The sequence below is a fragment of the Stegodyphus dumicola genome, chromosome 2 (assembly GCF_044657685.1).
Source record: "Stegodyphus dumicola isolate Sdum_Otavi_A_Nest chromosome 2, ASM4465768v1".
Taxonomy (NCBI): domain Eukaryota; kingdom Metazoa; phylum Arthropoda; class Arachnida; order Araneae; family Eresidae; genus Stegodyphus; species Stegodyphus dumicola.
Genome location: NC_140769.1, coordinates 80,520,019 through 80,535,503, shown reverse-complemented (window position 1 = coordinate 80,535,503; position 15,485 = coordinate 80,520,019). Strand labels below are relative to the sequence as shown.

At 32.0% G+C, this 15,485-nt stretch overlaps 1 protein-coding gene across 4 annotated transcripts in view; it reads right to left on the bottom strand.

Annotated features, from left to right (window-relative positions):
- Positions 1-816: 816 nt before the first annotated feature.
- Positions 817-15,485, bottom strand: part of LOC118205274 (kinesin-like protein KIF19) — a 194,914-nt gene continuing 180,245 nt past the window's right edge. For 3 of the 4 annotated variants that reach the window (XM_085810805.1, XM_085810807.1, XM_085810806.1), the window contains 3 exons: positions 12,421-12,508; positions 10,254-10,383; positions 817-3,002 (listed from right to left, as the gene is read on the bottom strand). In XM_085810805.1, the coding sequence (XP_085666931.1) occupies positions 2,881-3,002; positions 10,254-10,383; positions 12,421-12,508 (340 nt within the window). In that variant the 3' untranslated portion in view covers positions 817-2,880. Of the gene's footprint in view, positions 3,003-10,253; positions 10,384-12,420; positions 12,509-15,485 lie in introns of those variants that run through there. The other variant, XM_085810808.1, reaches the window with a different exon arrangement.

Here is a 15,485-nt window from a genome sequence, read left to right as displayed (position 1 = left end):
GACATGTTCAGATTCCATCTAATGGATATTACGGAATAATTGATGAAATAGTGTAACACAAACATGATATTTATTCTTGTCGGATTAACGCCATTAATTTAGCCTTTAGATGTATGTATCAAAAATCCATTCAAAGGAAATTTTAAATACTGTGGAATACATGGATATTTGAAGGTTAAAAAACAATTACCACAGGAGGACAAATAGTTCATGACAGTCTAGAAAAAATGGATGAGCGGATAACAAAACCATGGAATAAAATTAGGTTAAAAAACAATTACCACAGGAGGACAAATAGTTCATGACATTCTTTAAAAAATGGATGAGAGGATAACAAAACCATGGAATAAAATTAATCTCGACACAACTAGGAAGTCATTTAAAATGTATATCTGACAATCTTGATGGAACGGAAGATAATTATTTATTTATGAATCAGTAATGGTGAAGCCGGAACTGAATTCGATGATGTGTCTGAAGATATAACAAAGGCCGAATATGACGAAATTTGCACGTTATCCGGCAATGAAAATTTTTTAAGTTCGTAAGGTATGAACTTATGGCTAACTATTATTTTAAAGTTCATAAGGTATGAGCATTCCTTTTAAACAAACAGCATTCGGAACAGCAGGTAGAAAACTAATTCTTTATGTTCATCTTTTCCTTATTTTTAAATCTATAATTTTCATATCCAGCATATAACGCGCACGCCTTAATTTCGATCTTATATTTTCTATTAAAAGAGCATGTTATACGCCTGAATGTACGGTACATAAATTTTTAACAATTTACACGCTCATAAAAAAGGAAGACGATTTTAAAAGTTTTTATTACAGTTTATTTTTTATAAAGTTTTTACATATTTAATGGAATCAATCTTTTATAACATATTTGCTACTTTTAACAGAAATAAATATTTCTTTTATGCAATAAGAAATTATAACAAAAATTTTGTTCCGAAGAAAAGATAACATGAAAACAAAAAATAATAAGTAAATAAATATTCAACATCTTTACTGAATTATAAAAAAGAAAAAAAAGCAGCAAATAAATATATCTTGAGCTTCAAAAAGCTGTTGTCGTACTATACTTACATATAAGACAATACAAAGCAATGCGCTTGATAAATCCAAACATGAATTGCATTCCCATCACATGAATAATTAAAAAACATAAATTTCGAACACATAAATTACGTTGCTTACATTAAACCAGTGGTATTAGTAAATTTACAACAACAAATCAGAAATATTTTCAGATGAAACTTTCGGATTCTCAAATCTTAAAAAAGGCTCGAAAATTGGAAATCTGTATATCCGCATTCTTTCCACCATTCTAATATTTCAGATCTTAGCTCTGAAAATACATTAAGCATATTATCTCAAAGTAATGGAAGTATTAGCTTTACTTACATCCAGTCCACAGTCCACACTTTTAAATGCCTGTAAATAATTTAACGTTTCATATTTAAAGTTTATCTCTGTTAACTTTTCAAATGATCCTCCCATCTATGGTTGCTTTTATTTGAAAAACTTTTAAAGGCATGAAAAAATCTGAATTGCTCATAAGCATTTTGTCATATTATATTGGGAAAATTAATTTTATCATTCAAGTTTTTTAATTATGTTTTTATTTTACTAAATTTCATTTCTATCTTCTTAATATATACAGGTATATTTTTAAAAATTTTATTACTACATTTGCACTCCTTAAATTCCTATTTTTTATTCCTAAAATTATTTCTATTATTCCTAAAATTTTCTTAAACAAAAACTTTATAAATATTGAGTAAAAGTATTTTTCTTTCTTTCTTCTTTCTTTTTTCTTTTTCTTTTTTGTTTTACTATTAAAGATTCGGGAACCCTTCATGATTCCAGTTCTAAACAAAATTTGGATTATTTCTTCCTTTATTGAAAATGACTGAATTTGATCTACGGCAGCTACAATCTTCCATGTTAACAACGTTATGTTCCATAATAGAAGAAATTAATAACAAAAGGAAAATAGGATACGAAGGCAAGTTTAAAATCGAAAGCTAACTTCCTTAAATTAAAAATTAAATTATGTACATTTCATTTAACATAAGAGAATTTCCATATTCTGAACATTAACGACAGAGCTAAATCGTGTTTCTCCACCAGATAACTCAACTGGTACATATGGACAATTTCTTAGGTATTTCTTATTATGCATATTTTATTGTAAAATGAACGAAACAAATTATTAGTAAAATTTAAGAAATACCTTTAGATAAGAGGAAACAGATTTTCAAAATCTGACACAACTTATTTTTGGACAGATGGATGGAAAATTTTTTTCAAGCCTTCAATTATTCCCAGTACTCTGAATTTGTTAGTTTTCAAAATGCATAGAAAGCAAACAGTCTTCCATCTATCATCCATCAAAATACAACTCATGCTAATCATTTCATGACAAATAAAATGAAATAAAAAACTAAAACACGAAAAATAATAATATATCAGTTGAAGTATATAGTTTTATACATAACAAAAATATTGAATAGAAACTTCTATTATACAAATTTTGCTTCTGCCAACTCTGCAGTTATTAAAAAGAAATATTTCTACACAGCTTCAAACTACTGCAGTTCTGTTTATCTTCTCATTCTGCTCAGTAAATAACGCTTGATTACATACGCACACAATGTTTTTATAAATTCAGAAACACATTTCTTTCAATATGTACTAGTTCATTTTCTTGGAAGCACAAGTTGCTTTTAATTTGTAAAGCAAATAAGAAATGCCTGGCAATAATATAATGTTCCCATTCTTGACTTTTCAAACTCTTTTCGATGAATCAATATATAAAATATTTCGATGAAAATGAATTTTTTTTTTATTTCAAGATTGGTTTATGGATTTAATAGCCAAATCCTTGGCCATTACCCCAAATTTTTGTCCTCCGTTCTTCTGCAATTCTGTGTTTAAGCCCTTCTGGATGGAATTTTTTGGTGCTTATGTTACTCGGATCCTTCTGTAATTCTGAAAAAAAAAAATAGTAAGTTATAAAATTTTGAAGCAGCGAAAGTGATTTGAAACAACGAAATTTTAGAAATTTTCTTTTTTTACAGTAAAACATGCAAGTGCATCAACTTCGCTTACAAATAGTTCTCAAGAACCTCAAGTAACATAGATTTAGTAAAAAAATCAACTCGAGTTTTGCATTTTACAGAAAAGAAAGGCGCTTCTTCTTTCTGTAGAGCAACGGAAATGAAAATAAATCAATAAAAAATTCGAGTATCGTCACCTTATACCTACTGTCCATGAGCCTGGAACAAAACCAACCGATAACAGTAGCGTACTAAATCACACGTAAAGCAGTAGCAAATATATAAATAAAAAAACATTAAGCGTACTTACTTTTATAATATTGAAGAATATTTCCTACATTACAGACTATTATATTAAGTTGCACAACGATAAAAGAAAAATGCACTGTTATGGTCCTGAAGAAGATTTATCATATCTCTCAATTGTCGTCATTCTATTTTAAGCATATTAATAAAGCTGCTCAAGCGGTCCTGTTTGGCAATTGTCAGATGACGCATCTATTTCACTTTGTGTCATTATATTACTACTATAATCAGATATAAAAACAGCACTGATAGCCATCTCAATTTTTCATTCACAAAAACACATTTCTGATGTCCCCAAGATTGGCCTCAAATTCAAAATCCAGGATCAAAGCACGTGATTCGTACTCATAGCTAAGACAAGTACAGAGTATGTCACGGACTGTTATAAATACAGCCTGTTAAGTCTCTTATTGCGAAAATTAAAAAAAAATGTAAATATTTACCATTGTTTTTTAGTTATGTTGTAAAAATCTGATTCGGTTAATATTTTTCTTTAAAACATTATATGCCTCTTAAGCCTCAAAGCATGATCTATACCCGAATACAATCATATAGCCTCACTAGATGTGAAAGAAGTGCATGACCTCGCTGCTCTAACAATCCTATTATGCAGCAATTATTAAGTTCAGTACTCCACACATTCATTCTTCTGCCCCAGAAAATTTTCAGTAGTGTACGTAACGATGATCCTCCATTCGAGCATATGTAAGTACAAGTCTGCAAAAGCATATTTAATTTTCAGGACAATGTCCAATATATATTCAGCACTTAATATATATATATTCAGACTCTGCGTGAAATTGTTTTGTTCAACACAGACCGATGTAACCATTCTGGATACATCTAATCTAAGTTGCGGTATTCTATGTGTGCTCAATGTATTTGATACAGCTTCGATTAACAGTTAATTTCAGCTTATGACGAGATGTAGCCCCATCCAAAGGAAAAAGGATTTCTGATTCTTAAAACTCGAGATGTGAAAAAGTTTTAGTTAAACATCAAAAGACAACATACACGTGAATTAAACGTATTGAGCACTACTTTCAACAAATTTTCAACAAATGTGAAAATGTTTGGATGTCTGTAATTAGTATGATGTAGGAATCCTTGAAGGACAGAAAAACAAAACTATGTCAACAAGTTGTAATGGCGAACACAAGTCTTAACATTGAGTCTCCTAAATAACCTTTTATCATTTTGACATCAATATTTAGCTTATATTTTATTTTAATTTTATGTCGTGTTTCATCTTAGAGAAAGATGTCACCATCGGCATAACTCTGCCGTCGAATAACTCATATTCTAAATGTTGCATCTATGCACGGGAGCAATGCTTTAAATTCCTTTTAGGATGACGTAGTAATATGCATGCTGTTATGCCGGGATTCAATTGCAAAATTTATTCATTTTATGAGCCCCAATATATAAACAATAAAAATTTGCTATGACAACTTACCTTCTTAATAATTAGATTAAAACATATCCATCCCCTCCTCGTCCCTTGCAAGTTATAATTACCAAGTTTGCATTTTATATTAATTTATCTTACTTTTTTTAACGCAGGCGCATGTGCAATCGACAAAACAAGAGCAAAACTAAGTAATACAAATTGAATGAACTGTCCTGCTCTTAATACTGAAAGCTCTGATCCAATTCCGAAAGATTCCTGAAACCCTTTCCAAATACCGATGATACAATGCAACAGAAATCTCGTTATTGGAAAAGCCTTTTTGGCCGGAATCCAAACATGATATTGTGAGAATGTGCTTTTCATTCAAAAAATGGATAACCCCAAGTGTCAGGAGCAATAACCTTCGCTCTCAAATAATTTAGTAGCTTTTAGCTATAGCAGTATATTCCGGAAACGATACAAATGCTAAAAATAAACGGCCATGGGTAATTTCACGGTTGCATGCATAATGATCCTTACAAAAAGCAAGACACTTTCTACAGATTCTCACTAAATAACTGTCTATATAACTCTCCTTGGAAAATACGTTTCTGGTCTGATCGTATAAAATGGTAATTACTTTAGGATAAAATAAAGTTATTACTTCTAAGACGAAATTACTCGGCTGCTGTTCGCAAAGTCACCAAATATGGACCAGCCAAAAATCGACCGTCTGCCCTTCAGAATGTTAGCCCTGTCACTGCCCTTGAGAAGGTTAGCGTAGAAATAGAAAACAAAACGTTGAACTATTTCCATAGTTTGGCTTCTTGGATTATTTCCATGCGGCACGCATAGAAGCAGAAGAAAGACTCGCAGAAATATTGACAGTAGATTAATTAAATTAATGGTAGAAGAAAATAAGAAGGTGTATCGTTTTATGTCAAGATATTATTCGATATAAAGTTAGGGAACAAATAATAAAATCATTACACATAGGAAATGATGCTACTATTGTTTAATCCATAATGGCAACGCACGTGATAACTGCCTGCTTAGTATTTACCTACAGTTCGTGCTTAATGCTTACCTGCAGCTGTAAGAAATTTCAAATATAAATAAAAAATTCTTGAGTAAGAGTGAAACAAATAAAAGAATTTACTACATTTAGAAAATAACATAATTATTATCACATCATAATTTAATGATTAATATTGACTTTAACCAAAATAAGGCAAGATTAAAAAGAACCAATTTATTCTGTCGCTATTCTACTGTTGTAGACCTGATACTATCTCCCACCCTGTCTCAGAAAGAAAATGGCGACTGGGAAGAATACTCTCTCTATATATACTATATATACATATATATAAGATATAATATACGAAATAAATATTACTAACTTAATTGGCAATAGTCCTTTTAATTCCTGCTTTTGCTTTGCCTACATCCCTGTCCTGGAATCTGTATTCCGTCACTTACGTCATTAATTTCATCTTCTATGATCTGCAGTGTAAAAGCTCTTGTCCAATGCTTGAAACTGTTGCGTAGTTGGAATGATGGACTCACAGACAGACGTGCCGATTGCAACATATAATTTATTCTTGGATATATTTGATACATATCTCCAATCACACATCATTAATTTCTTAAGACACCTATTCTTGATTTTCACAACACTATTGATGCTATAAGCGCCATTTTTAAACAAAAAAAGAAATTTGCAAAGCGGTTAATAATTATATGCTTGCGGAACAAAAGCATGGAAGAGAAAAAGGTGCGTATTCCGCTGCTGGGGTATTTATAGTTTGTGAACCCATAGTGTTGCAAAAATCAAGAATAGATGTTCTAAGAAATTAATGATGTGTGAAGACATGTATAAAAAAAGTCTAGGAATAAATTATGCGTTGAATTTGGCACATCTTTTAGCAGGTCCATCATTCCATCTACGCAGTGATTTTCAGCTATCTTCTAACATCCTAGCCACGACTGAAAAATAATTCTTGTCTTCTCTAGTCAGTTGTCTCATTCAGCAACAGTATTATCATATATATAGAATTCAAGATTTAAATTAAAACGTTTAAAAACAATCCCATATTCAATTCGGAGCAAGACAAATGTAATAATAAAAAATATGATATGGACACCACATGATTTCCTTTTACGGCCTATTAAATTATACACATTTGTTGCTGCGCTTCATTTAAACTTTTCCCCTCGAATTTCATTAGAGATATCTTTCTCATTCAATCAATTCAGTTTTCACTTCATGGAAAGGCAAAAAATATATAAAACTCAAAATATTTTCATTAAAACTGCAAAATACAGAATACCTAAAGCACCCAAAGCAGATAAAACTGTTTAAAAAATCTTTACAATTAAAATTAGGTTTTCGACGTAAAAACAAGCAATTCGGTCAGCAGGCAGGAGGAAAAAAATTTTATGCACAAATATTTAAAGTTGCCTTTGGGTCTCACTGGACAAAAAGACACTGAAGTTGATGCACCAGCTGACTTTATTCACTCCACTACTAAAAGCTTCAAATGTAAACAATGCACCAGCTAGGGTAAACAATGCAGCAGCTACATGTTAGGCTTAGCACCACTTACACTGTTAAATGGTTGATAATTTTATACCTGTTGCATACAAATTAACTAAAGGAATAAAAACCCTAAACAGAAACATAAGAACAACATAATTCAATCAATTTTAAAGCAAAACGTGCACAATTTACCTACATATAAGAATAAAAATCTGAGCTTATAAGGTATTTCTTCCGCCTTCTTAGAGAGCCTTCGTGGTGTAGTAGCGCGTAATTGAGAGGTCCGTGGTTAAATTCCCGGCGAAGGCGTTGCATATTTTTCATCTTGCCTGCTTCCAAAATCTGCTTAATATCTCTACAAGCTCACTTACCCGAGCTGAGTAAGTGGGAAGGATACATACATACATGCACACATACGTCTGAAGCATCCGATTGCAACAAAAATGCAAAAATGCTCAACTACATGTTATAGCTATCGCATATAGAAAGTTTCAACCTTTCACAGCAAATCGTTTTTGAGTTATGCGAGATATACTATACATACGTACGAAAGTACAGACGTCACTTCTGAATACATTTTGAATCCATTTAACAACCCATTTTGAAAAAATATGAAAAAAAAACGAGCCCTTTTTTCTGACCGTACATATAGATGTCACGAAAAAAAAAATCGTTCAAATGGATCCTACAACACAAATCGTTCAAATGGACTTAAGATCAATAGCTTATTGGACACCCTTTTGCAGGGATAACTGCTCTGATTCGTTTGAGCATCGAGTCTACATGCTTGAGTGTATTTACGTCCAGAGAATACCAAGCATTGGCTATGTAACTTTTTAAATCTTATAAATTAGATGGAAGAGGAGGGTGCTGTCGGATGCGTCTTTCCACCATACCCACCACATATTCTATGGGGTTAAGATCCAGGCTATGCGGTGGCCAGTGAAGATGTAGAAAGTCATACTGATGTTCAGCGAACCAATTTTGAACACTTCTGGCACGATGTATAGTTGCATTATCGTCGATGAAGTATCCGTCGCCTATCAGGGTAAAAATGCCACACTGCAGGGTGCGCTTCATCTGCCAGTATATCTAGCATCTCATGGCTGTTTGTTTACCCTCGCTAAACACCACAGCACGACTTCCATGCCAGCAGACCATGCCCAGCATCATGATACTCCCATCAGACCCTTGCACAATGTGAATAAGGCAAGATGGATACATGACTTCAAGGAGTTTTTGCCAAATTCGACGTTTTCCATCGGTGCAAAATAAGGTTTAGCGTGATTCATCCGACCATATTACCCGTTTCCAATCCTCAGATGTCCAGTGTCTTCTTTCCTGATACCACTGTAAACGAATTCTCGCATGGCAGAATTGAATGGTTTTCTCACAGGCACCCGACTATGCATTCTTATCCTCTGCACATGGTTCGAGTTGAAATCTGTTGGGAAGAGCCTTGGTTAACGATCTGTGTCAGTTGAAGCTCAGTAGACCTTACTTATACTAGCATTCTAACCACGTGTAACCCACGTCATAACAAAATTTGCATACTTCATCCCTAGCACGCATTCAAATGAAAATCTCAAAGATTTCTAGTTCATTGGCCAGTGTGTGTAGAAATACCCAAAATTTTTCACGATTACTATACTTCGTTGTTTTTGTACAAGTCAGTAAAACCGAGAAGCATAGCGAAAAATTGCCTGTAAGTTGCAAAATCAGTTAAACAAAGTGCGAAAAGAGCAAACGAAAAAGAAAAGGTAATGTACATCTTTCAGGGTATGGTGCAATGAAAGAACTAAGAAAGAACTATCAACGAAAAGATGAAGCCTGTTTCTGAACTGATAACGATATAATTTATAAATTCAAATTTAGTAATGAACTTAATCTCAAAATTAATCGTAGTGACTCGTGCGTTTATCAGTACAATCCCTGCAGGCTGTAGTTAAGTACAGTAAAAATTAATAAAGCAACATAAAAGTAATAAAAAATGCAAATGTCTGAATGCCAAACTATGTAATTGCTCTTATACAATGATAACAAGCTAAAAGGCTAAAAATAGTTTTATTTATAGAGATTTTTTTTACTAATTCGTTAAAGGCTTGGAAAGAATTTTATTTCAATTGCCTTATAGCTCATAAGTTGGAGACAGAGAAACATTTCATTTTTTTTACCAGAAACTGCAGAATGAGAAGCAAGAAGCGGATCATGATATGGGATAACGGGCTAAAAGAAATTTTACCTGAGCTACTAAGTAAATACAAGCTACACGAAATTTATGGATTGCATTACAAGAACATTACCAGAACAAGCACTAGTAGTTAAAAGTGAAATAGCAGTTGGTTTAAGAAACTAATGGAATAAGTAACTGTATTATTAACGTGAAATATAGACTCAAAATGTCTCCTGGAGGAATTTTTCCGAGAAAAATCCTAGAGCATTATTGAGAATTGGGTAGCTCAGGTTTGGTAGTCCTAAATAAAGTTTGACTTCTTTAATGAATGAATTTTCAAACCAATCTTTAAAGAAAACCATCGCAAAGCGGTCGACATAGTGCACCGCGTAGAACTGAAATTCTCCCTTTGGACAAACTAAATGGAGATAGATAACATAACGCGTAAACGCACAATAGCTTTCCGCATTCGGCAAGGGTATACTGTAAGTGAACATATTAAAATTCTGGGCTTTGAGTGTGTATTAAGTCGTTATTATACATCAAGGTTATGAAAAGTTAATAATGTTCTTTCTTAGCAAAATATCACTTCGAAAATATTTTTCGAATGTGAAGTCAAAATTTTCTAACGTTTGAATTCAAAAAGAGTGGCAAACAAATACCTACAGTGGAAAAAAAATTACTATTTCCTCTAAGGGGTTAATATAGGAATTCATTTATTAAAAAACAAAATTCTCCAAGAAAATACAAAATCGACTTTAAATATTTAACTCACTTTTCAATTTATTGTATGCAAGAACCTCAGAATCTGAACTTGTTCCTCGACCGCGACGTATTCTGAGCGAAGGCAGCAAACCGTATCTTTTCCTCAGCGGCTCTTCTGATTCTTCTAATCTTTTCAGCTTCTGCAAGAATTGAAATTTTTGTAAATAAGCTATAAGACTACGTAATATATGCATGTTATTTGTAATTAATTTTATGAGTGTCCGTAACAAAATTCTACATTAATAAATTTTTAATACTTAATAAAGTATAATTATAATATTTGTATAAGTAAAATTATAACAGTTAATATATTAATCAAGTGTCCAATAAAAATGAATTATTCTTAATTATAAAAGTTATGAGTTCGATTTCCTAATATAAGGGTTAGATTTTATAGTTATTAAATATTGCCTCAAAGGTAAATGTTTACATAAAGGACAGACTTAAAATCTCCCTTAGTATACAGCATTCGATGTTTTTATAAATGTTTTTAATACAAGTACTTGCACTTTACGTATTGATTTGCAGTTCCTCTTGCTATCGAATTCCATAATCTCTTATTATCAGCGGGTGGCCGAAAATCAAAATTATATTCAAAGAACAGAATACTATGAAGTTTGGAAATTATACTAATAAATTAGAACTACTTCAAGGCCAAAGAACAAATTACATCAGACAGCAAAAAAAAAAAAAAAAAAAAAAAACATAACTAAAGTGGAGTATTTCAGATCAAGCAGTGCAAATTTTTACTATAACAGGGTTATATTCTGCGGCTATAATGACATTGTTATAACAGCTCTTCATTCTTACTCAGAGTTATAAAATATCCATGATTTATAATCGCGTTTTGGCTTTTGTCTACGATTTTTAATTGAAACGGATTGCCCGTTTAGTTAATTACTTTCGCTGATAGTAGAATGAGAGGAAGAATTTAATTAAATTCTTTGCATAGTATCTTCATGCATTCTTTGCATAATTCTCTGCATAGTATGACAATAGTATGACTATGCAGAATGATTACGATGCTTAATCTAAACCCCATAGATAATTACAGTATCTATCTATCTATCTATCTATATATATATATATATATATATATATATATATATATATATATATATATAATAAGGTCTAACATCGTTCACTGTAAACTGTGATCAAACATTTGATAGACGCAAAGCGACTTATCGCTATGTCTAAATATACACAGACTTAAGAAGGGTGTAAAAGACTGTTTATTTTAAATTAAAATGGATGAACAGTAGGCACACTTGGTGCTTACAAATCCGCCAGAATTTATGGAGAGAAACTCAAAGCATAATTTCAGATGAATGCTAAATTTAAATATCCAATAGCAAAAGGCCATACAGAGCAATTTAATTGCGATTGGCTCGAACTTCATCGGCGGTAATTTTGCTATGGGCAAGAAGTAAAGCAACGCCGAAGAAAACGAATAGCCAACCTAGTAACGTTACCTTCACGAAGCAGAACACGCAGTGACTTAATTATCTCCAATCCCCACTTAAACACGCGAGACCCAATTTGCATTCTGGCGGGAAAACGGAAAGAGAGAAGGGACAGTGGAGCTTCCAAACATAAAATAACTTATTAAAGCATTAAACAAAACCTTACACTATATCTATATAAAATCACGTAATTATGACGTAACCATTTACCATGCAATATGTGATTATATGTAATTATATAATTACCATATAATTACATAACTTAAGCATTTCAGTTTAAGCTTACATCTACAATACTAGTCACTAATATGTCTAAAACCAATCTAATTCTAACAATAGCGTTAGGCTACTACCTCTAACGATGTTATTTCAAGGAGATTGTGATGGACTGGGGAAAAAAAACAAAATTCCCTTTCTTAGAATTACTGCAATACAAAATGAAAATTCACCTATATTTTTATTTCTTAACATTTATCCTACAATATAAGAAAAGTCATGCATTCGAGAGCTCTTTATTTTCGAGTAAACACGGAAATTATAAATTATTAATTTAATTATGTAAATCATCAAAATAAGAACAACACACAAAACACCTTAATAAGAAGATTAAGGTTATTCAATAAAGTACATCCTTGAAACTAAAAATAAAATTAGCATCTGACTATAAAATTTTTAAAAAAGATTTCTGAATTTCTTTATTATGAATCTTACTTGGCGATCAGAACAGTCACTGCTTCTTCCGTTTGGACTGCTATTTGAATAAGATGTATACTCAAATGGACTGCTGAGAGAAATAGACCTAACAACAGACAGAAAAATTTAAGAAATGGATTATAGCACCACTAGCACATTAAAAGAAAAGATAATGAATAAGAAAATATCAGATTATTGATCAAATATGAAAATAAATACATTTCTTTCGGTGAAACTTTGCTACATCAACCACACCTGATGAGGAACTAGTTTTACGGCGAGAAACTGGTAATTTTCATCTGAGAAAAGAACTAAATTTTTTAACTATTATATAAAATTTAAAATATTTAACTTAAATATTAGATATGTGCAAATGTTTTTTCAGTTTTATATTGGTAACCGTTCAGATCTTGGAAACTTATTTTTTTGTTTATTAGGATGCATCAGAGCAATGTGGAACTATATATTGTCCTGTCTGGCTTGGTTTGGGTTACGGACACTATTTCTAAGCAGGGTTTAAATAGAAAGGGCTAGTTCATTCCTTTGAGCTGATCTACACCGATGCGAGCCTCACAGGGGGAGTTAACCGGAAGTAATCTGACGTCACTGTGTTGCATCTGCTCTGATTTCGCACGTTTGAAACTGTAGTTCCATTCAATTGCGAGGTGACTTTCTGGAGGTCGCATATCCCAAATTAATTTTAATCATATATAGTTGTTTTCGAATAATGTATATATTAAAAATAATTTGTATATATATAGTTTTAGTCAGCTTTCCTTTTAAATTCTACATTGTAAAGTACCGTTTATGTAATATGGCTTCTTGCACTGCAGGCCACGTGCCGTAACACTTATAGAAATACTACATGGAGAGATATTATATTTCATGCTTTCCAAAGGTCAGTTTCCTTTTGACGAAAGAATGGATACATAAATGATAAGACAGAAGGACAGGGTTCTATTAATGTGAAGAGCGCAAGAATTTGCAGTGATTATGAAAATGCCATGAAAAATCGCTTACTTGGATTATCGCCAAAGAAACTTCTGAAATGCAATGCTGTGCCGAAAGTAAATTTACCGTGTGCAGTAAATGAAATAACACCAAACACTCGGTGACAAGAGGAAAGAAAACTAATATAGAGTACTTTTGAAAGACTAATACGAATTAAAGGCAAAAAAAAAAAAATCATTTTGAGGCCGAAAAGGAAATTGATGATGACATTAAGAAATCAAATGTGAATCAGTTTGAAATAAAACTCACAAATGGCAATGTAAATATTCCCGAATGCCGTAACTATAAAGATAAAGAAGAATGTATTGATAATTTGAAGAACAAAAGAATAATCTTTAGAAAATTATATTAAAATATTGAAAAATAGAGAAAAAAAATTAGAATGTTTGCTCAGTGACAAAACAAGTGGACGTCACCTAGAAAGAAATTTATATCTGAAATTAAAAAATTAGAGGCTCAAATGGCAAAATTTAGAAAACAAAAAACAGCACAGATCGGAGAATTTTGAAAAACGTCTAAAGTATATTTTTACAGAGACGCAGATTAATGCATTCCTAAAAAAGAAGGCAAAAAATAAGGTGGGCTAGCGAAGATATTTCACGTTGCATTGTAATAAGAGGTTTGTCATCTAAATGCTTCGATTTTGGGAAAAGAAAAAAAATAGGAACTCCTTTACTTAGTACTAGCACATTAAGGAGATGGTGCACTAAATTCTCGTGTAGTCCAGTAATTCAGAGCGATATTCTTGCATGCAGTTTGTTTTAGTTAGAGGTCTCATTTCGCAGAGGATACAACCAAACATATTCAGACATCTGGATTCGAAGTGAAAGACATATTGTCTGATTTAGGAGGATCTAGTGCTTTGTGGAAAGAGCTACAGATTTCGGTTAATAGTTTTCACTTTCCAAATCCTGCAAACGAAAAAAAACTCGCACTGCAAACAAAAAAATAAGGATTTTTGCAGATTTAGCGCCCTACCTCAAATTAATGAGAAACCACTTTTTAAATAAAGGATTCGTTTTAGAAGATAGAACTGTTTTAAATGTTGATGTTATTAAAGAGGTTTTATATGGAGATTCAAGAGAAATAAATTATGTCACAAATTAAAACCGAATTATTTTATTGTCAAGGAAAACGAGAGACAAAAAGTGGCTTCAAAGATAACATTATTTTCACCAACTACCGCAAAATGTATACTCCACCTCACAGGAAATTATAAAGCATCTGACTTCTTTGAGTTAACTGATAATTTTTTCGATGTTATGAATAGTCCCAAGCCATACTCTCCCACAGACAAAACACTTAAAGCAGCATTTGGATTAAATGAACATCATGAGAAACAAATTCAAAGTTTCAAATTAATGAAGAAAGTCATCAGTGGATTAAGATTTCAGGGAAACTCTAACATACTGTCCTTCCAAAAAGGAATAATAATTTCAATAAATTCTGGTTTGGGCCTACACCAGTATTTGAAATCCTCATATGATGCTAAATATATTTTAAAGTCTAGATTAACTCAGAATTCACTTGAAAGTCTCTTTAGTCAGATTTGAGGGCTTGGTAGGTTTAATGACCCATATTAACATCACAATCATTTGAAAAGACTTTGAAAACTGAGGAGGAAAATGTTTTTCCATTAAATACTGTTGATAATTTGGATTTGAATTTTATAGAGGAGCCTTATGCTATGGCTTGGGAATTAGAATTGAATTCCGCAAGACAATTTTTGACCGTAGAAAAAGAAGCATTAACATATGTTGCAGGTTATATTGCCTACCGTGTGTGTGACAAAGACCCATCATTGGGAAAAATATCTAAAAATAGTACTGATGAAACAACATTTCATTCAGAATGATTAAATTATTGTCCTTACAAGGCATGACTGCACCTTCCCATTTATGGATAAACACAGTTTACGAGCTCTAAAAATATTTTGTGCAGTTCATAGCACAACTTACTATAAAGGGAAGGATGTAACTGGCTCTTTAATTAATAAACTGGAGAAACATTATCCTGAAGTTAATAGAGATGCATTTCGTTTATTTTACAGACCGCGAACTTTTATTAGGGTA